The sequence below is a fragment of the Hylobates moloch genome, unplaced genomic scaffold (genome assembly GCF_009828535.3).
Source record: "Hylobates moloch isolate HMO894 unplaced genomic scaffold, HMol_V3 SCAFFOLD_12, whole genome shotgun sequence".
NCBI classification, from domain to species: Eukaryota; Metazoa; Chordata; class Mammalia; order Primates; family Hylobatidae; genus Hylobates; species Hylobates moloch.
The window spans coordinates 61,715,173-61,725,493 of NW_026652287.1; the positions used below are offsets into that span (position 1 = coordinate 61,715,173).

General features: G+C 45.2%; 1 protein-coding gene across 1 annotated transcript; it reads left to right on the forward strand.

Annotated features, from left to right (window-relative positions):
• The first annotated feature begins 960 nt into the window (after positions 1 to 960).
• On the forward strand, positions 961 to 9,897 carry CEBPG (CCAAT enhancer binding protein gamma). The gene is made up of 2 exons (XM_032170394.2): positions 961 to 1,147; positions 6,342 to 9,897. The coding sequence occupies exon 2, from the start codon at positions 6,438 to 6,440 to the stop codon at positions 6,888 to 6,890; it is 453 nt and encodes a 150-aa protein (XP_032026285.1). The 5' UTR covers positions 961 to 1,147; positions 6,342 to 6,437; the 3' UTR covers positions 6,891 to 9,897.
• Positions 9,898 to 10,321: the final 424 nt, after the last annotated feature.

Here is a 10,321-nt window from a genome sequence, read left to right on the forward strand (position 1 = left end):
AACAATCTCACGGGGCGAGCCGGTTCCATGGGCGCTGAAGAAACATTTCCTCTTTCAAAGCCTCAATTTTTTGAACGATACGCATTGCTAAAGAGGAAGCAATTAAACCTATCAGGCGAGCTCTGCCCTCCGCCCAGCGAGCTGCTGCTTCCTGGTGTTAAAACGCTTTCGGGTCCTCCTGGCGAGTTTTAAGTCACACTGGATCGCTGCTTATTTTCAGAGATCACCTCGCACCCATCCACCTGGAAGGCACCCAAAGAGAATCATTTTAAGAAATTCACTTCATCTCACCCTAACAACAAAGCACAGCCTGCAGCTTTCACCCATGTGACATCAATGCTAATCCTATGTGTGAAACATCTGGGTTCATTCGATTTTTTAAAAATTAGTAACAGAGATGGGGTCTCGCTATGCTGTCCAGGCTGGTCTCCAACGCCTGGGCTCAAGCCATTCTCCCGCCTCGGCCTCCCTCGGCGCTGAGATTACAGTCGGGAGCCACCGCGTCAGCCTCCACTCGTTTTTCGGCGACAAAGCCCGCCCGCCTGCGGGGCGTTCCGTTCGGAGAAACTCTGTGAGGGACGCCGCAGGGGCTCCCAAGGGACGCGGCGAAACCAAAACAGTCACCGGTGGTTCACAAAACCACCTCAGGAAATGCTTCCAAAGGCACGTCTGGCCTCCACAAGGTGACGGCTCTTCAACCTCCGACTCGAACCTGAGTCGTCCACAGCACTAGGCCGCCGCCAGCCCGGGCGAGCCGCCGAGGGACCGCGGATGCCGCAGCGAGCAGCCCCCTTCTCCCGCCACACCCACCGAGCCCGCCGCGCGGAACCCACGCCCCCGCCGTGGGCCCGCCTCCCGCCGCCAGCCGGTCCACGATTGGTCAGCTGGGCTGCCCGTCGCGAGAGAAGGCGGTGCCTCCCGCAGGCCGGCGCTCCCATTGGTCGGGATGACGGCGGCGGCGCGCGCGGCCCCGGCGAGTAGGGGAAGCCGGTGGCCGCGGCTGCGGAACGGGCGGAGGCTGCCGGTTTCGTAACTGTCGCTCCTCCTCGCTGACTCGCGGGCTGTGAGGCCTGGGTCGGCTCGGGCCGCACTGCGCGGGGCCGCTCGGAGTGGAGGCCGCCTGGGGGCAGGCGGGTTGGAGGAGCAGGTAAGGGGGCCGCGGCGGGCGCCCTGAGAGCGGGGAGGAGGAGGCCGCGGCGGCACCGGCCGCTCGACTGGGCGCGGGCCCGGCTCGGGGAAACCCAGTCCCGGTCCCGGACGGCCGGTTGGCCCGGGAAGGCCCCGCGAGGCTGGAGGCGCGGGCGGCGGCGCCGCGCGGCGTCTGATGCAACCTGCCGGCAACACCCGGCGGGGACGCTGAGCTCATTCCTGGCCGCGGCCCAGCGTCGCGGCGCCGCCCGTCGACCCCCGCGCTGCCCGGGGCGCCCCTCGCGGCGGGTCGGGAGCGCGCGAACGGCCAGGGAATGCCCCCTGCGGAGCCCGGCCCCCTCTCGGTGAGACGGGCGGTGTGACTGGCCAGGCTCGCATTGGCCCCTGGGGATGAAGGGTGTTCCCAGAATAGCAGAAGGTGGACCGAGTCGAGCTTTAGAATCCTGATCTTCTAGAAGGGCTCAGCTTGCGGTGATCGAAAATCTGTTCAGAAGTCCAAAGACTGATCAATAAAATAGGGAAAGCAACTGGTTTTTAAATGCATGACTTTGCAGAGATAGTATTTTGCTTCTTTGTGGAGCTGTTCGAATGTCCTGCACTTTACTGTTGAACGTAGTTTAGAAGAACACGCAACACCTACGGGTCGAATAGAGAAGAAATGAAGCGCTTCGCGGGCATAGTTGGAGGGAGTGGAGCAGGGCAGCCAGCCAGCAAAGGTGTCCAGATGCGAAGGATGGAAATGCATGTGTGGGGGTGGGGGCAGGAGAGTGTTTTCCAGGCGTATTTGGTTTTCCTCTTGTTTGAAGTTTATGCTGTAATCTGGCATCCTGAAATGTATAAGATTTAGAAAGGTCTCAATGTTGATGGGTGACACCAAAATTGGTAGTTGTGTCAGAATTGACTGCTTATATGAATAGGTTGTCACTTAAGGCAGACTTCTCCCGAAGAAATGTGACTCCCAGAGAAAATTTTAAAAGAAAATCCTGTAAGGGCTTGCTTTACGAAGACATTCTACACCTAGGAGCTCTTGATATTTAAGATGTGGTCATCTGTTAGCCCTTGAGTAGTATTTGGGATAAGCTGTTCATAAGGTCGATTCTGCTTCTGGAAAATGTTGCTGTAAACAAGGCTAAATAATTACAGGGTACAAGGAAGCTCAAGCATATTTCAGCTTCTTGATTCTTGCTTCTTGTGGGCACACTTGGCTGGTTCAGTTATTTTTAATACCTGCTTTAAACAGAAGTAGATGGAAACAAAACTTCATTGAGAATATCCTGTAAATTCTCAAGATCACATCATGTCTGTCTGCAAGGCTGTCTGATCTTGGAGAGATGGTTTCATCCCTGGAAAATTAAACACTATGTGCTGAGCCCCTGGTAAAGACAAATAGGACCTCGTGGGGCTGAATTTGTTCTTGTGGTCTAAGATTGCCTCACTTGGTCACAGTAATGATAAATACAGGTAGCCACGATTCCAGGTGTATTGTGCATTCTTGGGAGGGTTGGTTCCATGGGTTGTTATATTGATAGGTACACTGGCCTCCTGCATTTGTGGCTTTCTAGCTCTATCAGTAAAAAAAAAGAAAAACATGAGCATGAGCTCTTAATGGATGTTTATTTACAAACAGTCTATTTGTTTTGTGTGTTGTAAATCACTTCAAAAGGATTGGGTTGGAAAGATGATGTTGATGTTCTTCTCATGCCCCAGTGACCCACTTCTGTACTCCTAGAAAGGTGACGTCCCCTTCCTCATGAACCCTGCACTAGATGCTTGTGAAGATCTTCAGGGAGATACGATGCGACTGGAGTTGACAGACCTAGGGAACAAATCTTCCCAGATGCCCAAAGAAAAGAGAAAGCACAGACAATGGTGGTTTAGTACTGTCAAGATGTGGTGTGAGGGAGGAGAGAGGGTCAGGACCTTGGATTTCATCCTGTAGACTGGAGCCAGAGACGAATTTTCACCAGGAGAGTGACTCACTCAGGTTTGAGTGTTCAGTTGCTCTGGAGACAGGTTGGAGGAAGCAGGCTAGACCAGAGACCAGTGTCCCTGAGAGATGATAGTGGCCTAAGGTGATTTCGATGGGATTGGGATGGAGAGGAAGGGTAGATGGGAAGATTTTTTTGTTTGTTTTAGGTGGAATTGTCAAATCCCAGAGACTAAACAGTTAAGACCAAGGAGAAACATCTGTGACTATTTTGAAATGTTGACCTTCATTGAGGAAATTGAGTGAAAAATTTATTTTGGTGGGCAGGGGGAGGAATAATGGGTTCTAGGTCTGTGGAGAAAAGGGACAAAAGGGTTAGGAAAATTCTCGATAGGTTTATTTTCCCAGGTGAAACTTGAGAAAAATTTGATTTTGTTTTACTCATTCTAACATTCTGCGCTTTCAGTATGACTGACGTGAATGAACATTACTTGAATTAAGTTTGAATTAAAACAAAGCCTGTTATCCACTTAGTCCACCATTCTCAATATTCATTGGGAATCAACAGCAGAGGCCCTCAGACTTCGGTGTATTCGAAGTTACTTAGAGGTCTCCTTGTGAAAAGATTACTCAGCTCTGTTCTTAGAACTCCCAATTCTAAGTCTGGGGCAGCCTGAGAAGTTACATTTCTAAAGAGTTCCTGGATGATGACGATGCTGGTCCAGGGACCACACTTTGAGAACCACTGCTCTTCAGCTTTCCTGCCGTTTCCTCCTTAAGTGATTCATATGGAAGGAAGCCAGGCGCCGCCCTGCTTCCTGTAGCCTGAACTTTGGAATAGTGTTTGTCCACAGAGGAGCCAGACTTGAATTTAGGACTGAGTGTCCAGCTTTGAAATAAACACTTTTTGCCTGTTGTAGGTGTTCAGTAAATGTGTGTGGAGGAACAAAGCATAAATGAGAGTGGCCTTTTCAGTGTAGAATCACTTAGCTCTTTGATCCCCTTTTACTTGGTTAATTTTCTCTTCACTTTAAGAGCTATTTATATGGTTAAAGAACTTTCTAAACAAAACATTCTTGGAGTTATTTTGATTATCTCCAAGTTTCTCTTACATTTTCACCAGTTTGTAGGTTCAGTGAATACTCTTTTCAGGCCAAGGGCTTACCTTTGAAACCTCACCTACCACACACGTTCAGCCTAGTACCTTGCAAGATGAGTCAGGCAGAGGTAAAAGAGCCCTTCCCTGTTCCTGTATCTTTGGATGCGGAAACAGGCGTGAACGTTGCTGAACTTGGACCGTGTAGTGAGTAAGAGCTGTTAGTGACTGAAGGTCGTGGTGTGTTGTCTGTAGGAAAGTGTCTTACTATTCCACATCCCTCATTTGCATGTGGGGAACAGACGCCCACGGAAGAAAAGAGATATGCCCAAACTAAAATAGGGGGAGCCGCAGCCAAGACAAGAACTGGCCTGGTCGCTGGTCTCTACCGCTTTGGATCATTGCTATCTCTGAGCTTGGCCAAGTTGACTGTAGAGAGCTTTAAAGGCTAAAAATATGATTGGTATATAAAAAAAAAGTAGAAAAATAAGGTGAACATGATTATGATTGTTAAGACAGTCTCAGGAGAGGTGTTAAACAAGTTCTTAAAAATTGAGTAAAGCACTTCTCACTTGACACCAAATAGATAATAATAATGTTAGGTGGCACTACGTGTGGCTCAGATTAATACCAAACAGCCACTTTTCTCCTGGAAGAAAAATGAGGCAACCTAATAATGACCAAGGGAAATTGTGAACTGTCCATTACTGAAGATAGGCTTGGAGTGGATCGCCCTCATGGTTTGGAGGGATGCTTTTTGTCTTGCCTTAGTGCTGTAGTGAGAACAGATGACCTACTAGCTCAAGGCCGCCTGTGTGGCTTTGAAAACAATGGAAAGTAATGACACATGGACTTTTCAAAGCAAAGATGTTTTTTAAAAAGAGACCAATAAACAGTGTACAGAACTGCCTGGCTAAAGGTTTGGGTGTAGCTACTGGTGTTTGCTAACTGAGCTTTCCCCCATTGTGGGATCACTGCATAAATCTGACTCCAGATTTTTTCCACTGATGTAATTTTAGCAGTTTTGTGAAAAGAGAACAGGATAGTTTTATGTTCCTAACACTGCTTTCTAAATTTCTAAGAGTGCCCTGACTCCTTGGTGGACACCATTCACTGAACTTAGTTTGTCTTGAAGTGGCCTCATGATGATAGGATAGTCACACTTTTATACTTCTTGGGGCAACTGTAGGGACTTAATTGGATTCAGAGTAATCTACATGTGACTGCTTTTCGAAACCGTGCCTTCATTTCTGCAGGCAGCAGCACAGGGATGCTTCAGAGCTGGTGCGTCCTCCGAGCTCACACGGGCTCATTTGGTAGCACGAAGTGGCCACAGGCACGGCAGCTGCTCAGCTCCTTTGTCCAGCCTGGGTCCCAGGACCCGCACTTCCTTGGATGCATCATGAGGGCTTCTGTTTCATTCCTTGTGGTTTCAGGTTCAGTGTGTTTCGAGTTTTACTAATTATGTCAAGAAGAAAAAACACACTTTCTACAAGCCTGGTGGGATGGGGAGCAAATTGAGTGTCAGAGCTCCTAAATTCAAGAAACTGACTCAGTAAATTTGGTTAAACTGTGGAATTATCATTTGAGGTCATTAAAAAAATAAAGCAAAAAACTACCTTTTCAAAATATCTGATGAAGAGAGCTCTGGGAGAGAACTCAAGTCCTCGATGACTCCCTCTCTGCATATTAGAACATGGAACCTGCAGAGGTGATAGCATGAGAGTGCTGGAGACAGGGTGTGCCACCCCAGCCTTCTGTTTTGACTTGAACCAACAATGGAAACTTTTCTCCCCTTTCATTGCAGGTGTCTCTCCTACTACAGTCAGCTGCAGCTCCTCCCTGGCAGATTGTCAAGTGCTGTTAGTTCACATGCGCCACCTAATTAGTGGCAGTCTTTTGTTTTCCTCCCATTTTTGATAACAATCGCAGAGGGGCAGTGCCCTCAGGGATCCGGGTGGGCTGAGTTTCGCCTGATAGTGCCTCTGTACTTACTTACCTTTCTAAGTGAAATGATTTAGACTTCAGAAACATTGGAACAGTTGGCAGTTGCTATAGACTTTTCTCAGCAGAATCAATTAATGTTGGCCTGATGTTAGGTACGTACAAGTTTGATCTCATTTGATCCTGTCATTTCAAACATTTTAATGCAATTTATTTTTTAACTAGGTACATGTGAAGATTTTTTGGCAGCTTAGCGTGGAAACCATTGATCACCCTGCTCTCATTTCTACCTGTTCTGTGTTGGCGAGGGAGAGTGCCCAAATGAGCAAGATATCGCAGCAAAACAGCACTCCAGGGGTGAACGGAATTAGTGTTATCCATACCCAGGCACATGCCAGCGGCTTACAGCAGGTTCCTCAGCTGGTGCCTGCTGGCCCTGGGGGAGGAGGCAAAGCCGTGGCTCCCAGCAAGCAGAGCAAAAAGAGCTCGCCCATGGATCGAAACAGTGACGAGTATCGGCAACGCCGAGAGAGGAACAACATGGCTGTGAAAAAGAGCCGGTTGAAAAGCAAGCAGAAAGCACAAGACACACTGCAGAGAGTCAATCAGCTCAAAGAAGAGAATGAACGGTTGGAAGCAAAAATCAAATTGCTGACCAAGGAATTAAGTGTACTCAAAGATTTGTTTCTTGAGCATGCGCACAACCTTGCAGACAACGTACAGTCCATTAGCACTGAAAATACGACAGCAGATGGCGACAATGCAGGACAGTAGACCTCACCCTTTCCAGACTTTAGAGCTTGTGGCTTGAATGTTAAAGGTGTGACCACCGACACCACTTGTGTCAATGGCTGAAAGTTGTCCTTTTCCATGACTCAAAGACCCATTGGAGGCTATTTTCTAGGATCAGCACTGAAGAGTTGATTAGCTAAAAATGTTAGCCTTGTAATTTGACTATCTGGTTTTAAATGATAGAGATTTTTGTGGGGATCAAAATCCCCCAAATATTAAGGTATATGGTAAAAAAAGAAATATCTGGGATCCCGATGTTCTTAATAAATCCTGACTTCCCAAGAAATGCTTCTTTTTTAAATTGACAAAAGGAATGGGGAACTGGCAGGCCATGCAGAAGGTTCTTGGTTTTAATGGATAGGCTGAATTGGATTAAGAAAAGTTGAATGCCACCTATGGTAATCTATTCGTGACTTTCTTCTAAATTATGTATTATAAATTCATAGAGCTATAGAAAGCAATGAGTGTGTAATTTGGAGTGATTTTATATATGGCATAAACTTTGTTTTAACATAATTAGTACTGTTTTCCCCCAAAAGTACAAGTTTTTGAATAGTGAGGTTAAGTAAAGAAACCTCATCACATCTTATAGGTATTGTGTGGCCAATTGACTTAAAAAATACAAATAACATTTAGGAAGCAAATAGATTAAACACAAAAATAAAACTAAAGCGTAGGAATTATGTTTTTGGGATACCTTTGGGCTTAGATTGGCATTGTTTTATTCTAAAAACCCAACTCAGTGGTGTAGAGAAACTTGTGTACCAAAATTTTAGTTTCTGCGGATGCTAGTTAAGTGTTTTTTTGGATACAATTTTGACAACCAAGTTAGTAAACAAAATGTCTTAACAGTTTGATGACACAAGCTACTGATTAGGGTTTGGAATATTAATTCAGAAGGTAGTTTCTCTTGGGTTCAAGATAGCTGCCATGGGGCCATTATTTTTAAAGTCAACATTTTCTTCTGAAGGCTCATTTTGGTATTTGATCTTAACCAAGTGATTATTAGAGAAATGTATCAACTCCATGCCATCTCCCAAAGTAATTGTCTAAGAAAACTTGAAAGTGTAAGGTTTTAACCTTTAATTTATTTCTCTTAAATACATCTTTTGATATTGTTGTTGTGACATTTCTTTTTCTGGTTAGTGGGCTTTCCAGACTTTGTACCACTGCTTCTGTTTATTCATTTATATGCTTTTGTGTCCCATAAATTATTTTAGAAAATACTGGTAAAACTCAGGATATTGACATTTTTGTTGAGACTAAAAAATGGCAGTTGCTAAAGTAGGGACTCTAGAGTCTGGCTTACGTCAGTGTTGGTAGTTTAGATTGTCTTTGTCAACGTTTTTGATTCTCTTTCTCTTTTCTTTTGCTTTCTTTTCTTTCTCTTTTTTTCTTAGTACAGTTCTAGCTCAAATTTGTGTATTTTTTGTGTGCCTGGGCTGGAGATGAGAGACGAGTCATAACTGATTTAAAAGCTTGTGTTACCAGGTATCTTATTTGAACATGGTCATTTTTGGCCACGTTGCTGTTTCATACTAGGACTTGGGATGATGTAGCCAGAATGAAACTCAAGTTGAACCCTCCAGTTGGTGGAAGAGTGCTGACCGTGCCGTTTCTGGGCAGGAGAAGACATCATGGTGCCCAGCAACTCAGCAAAGCCATTCTTAGAGTCGTGAGGCCCTTCTGAATGTAAAACCGGAGCCCAGGAGAAGCTGTCCCAGGAGGGCTGTTAACTCCCTATAGAGCCAGGAGACAGGATGGAGGTTTCTAGAGTCCAACACCAGCTTACCTTGGAGTATGGATCTACCCATGAAGGATGAGAGATGTTTTGAATAACTAGCCAGGACACACCCACAGGATCCTACTGGCTCCTTAGCAGCTGATTGGTGTTACATAATTAACTTAATTGGAGATGCATTAGGTCACTTGAATGTATAAGCAAGCACCTATGGTGGGCGCTACAGACATTTAAATCTCTTGGGAATTCGATGCCCCCATGGAATTTATGGTTACCAGTTATATGAATTGACTTAAGTATCTTGAAAAAGAAACTTCAGAGAAATCATCAGGGGTGTGTACTCAGTATTTCAAATCAGATCACAAGATTGGAACTTTTGGAAAAATGGGTTCAAGCTTTCCTATTACCTATGGAAATGCAAAGTTTAGCAGAAGCAAGCAATTAGGCAGAGAACAAAAATGTTAAGCATGGTGTTGTCTATCTTACTGAAGTGATTGGAAATGAAAGCTTTTAATTTGATAGATTTATCAGTATAAAATTGGGGAAACCACGGTGGGGAATGAATCAATTTAGAGCTTTGGGAATTGTAAGGTGACTTTTGTGACTTTTGTTCTGTGTGTGACCTGTGAACCATTAGGATGTGATCTGCCCTTGTGGGCAGGTCCAGCAGTTTAGGAGTTAGGCTTTAGCATAAATTTCTAGCTGCATCTGAGTCTCCTGGGATGGATGCTCTTTGGCTGGTTTTGGCTGCGGATGGTGAGATCAGAGCAGCTCTTCCTGCTGCTGGCCCCTGCAATCAGTTGTTGGGATGCCAGTGCAGATACTAAGTAGTAAGATTTTAATCAAACACGACCAGGTCTGAAATGCAGGTCATGAGTGTGAAATTCTCAAATTTACATAAAAAGTAGAAGTATAGACAGTTTAACATTTGGTATTAAAGGAGAGGAAATGGTAGCAGCTTTTCACGTTTCCTAATCCCCATTAGAGGACTTGAGACCTTGTACCCGAACAACCCATTTCGCACTCAGTGCTTTTTGATGCCTTAGAAATAGGAGAATTGTTTTGTTTGACAAAAGCTGGGAAGGAAGAAGTCCATTCTGCAGCTGTTAGATCTGCCTCTCAGGAAAAAGTACTAACTTGTTCTTTTTGTTCCTGGCTTTCATCAGTTTGTGAGATTTCTCTATTTTTTTAAATATAATTTTATTTCTTTCAACAAATATAAAATAAAAAACAACTTTGGAACAATGACTTGTCTTTCATCGTGGCTTTCTTTATGTTAGATACCAAAAAGCAGTCCAGATGTTAAACAGCTGGGAAGCCCAGGCAGGTGCCTTGCTGTCTTTCCTGTTCCCACACTGGACGGCCGGGGGTAGGGGTGGGGAAAGTGGGGAGACAGGCAGAGGTATTTGTGTCCAAGTCTAGATCTCCCCGATTGCCCTTAGGGGATAGGAAAATAGTCTTCTCTGGACATGGGATACATCTTTAGTTATATTTTTAGTCACTTTGTCTAAACTAAAAATTATACCAGAATAGGGAAAGGAATAAGTGAATAAATGGGTTCCCGCTTAATGACCTAGTGTCTCAGAGCATGGTTTCCATTTAGAGAGGGAAGAAATTCTTATATTTCGAGGTAGATAGTCAAGAATTTAAAGTAAGGCCTTTCCCCATCTGG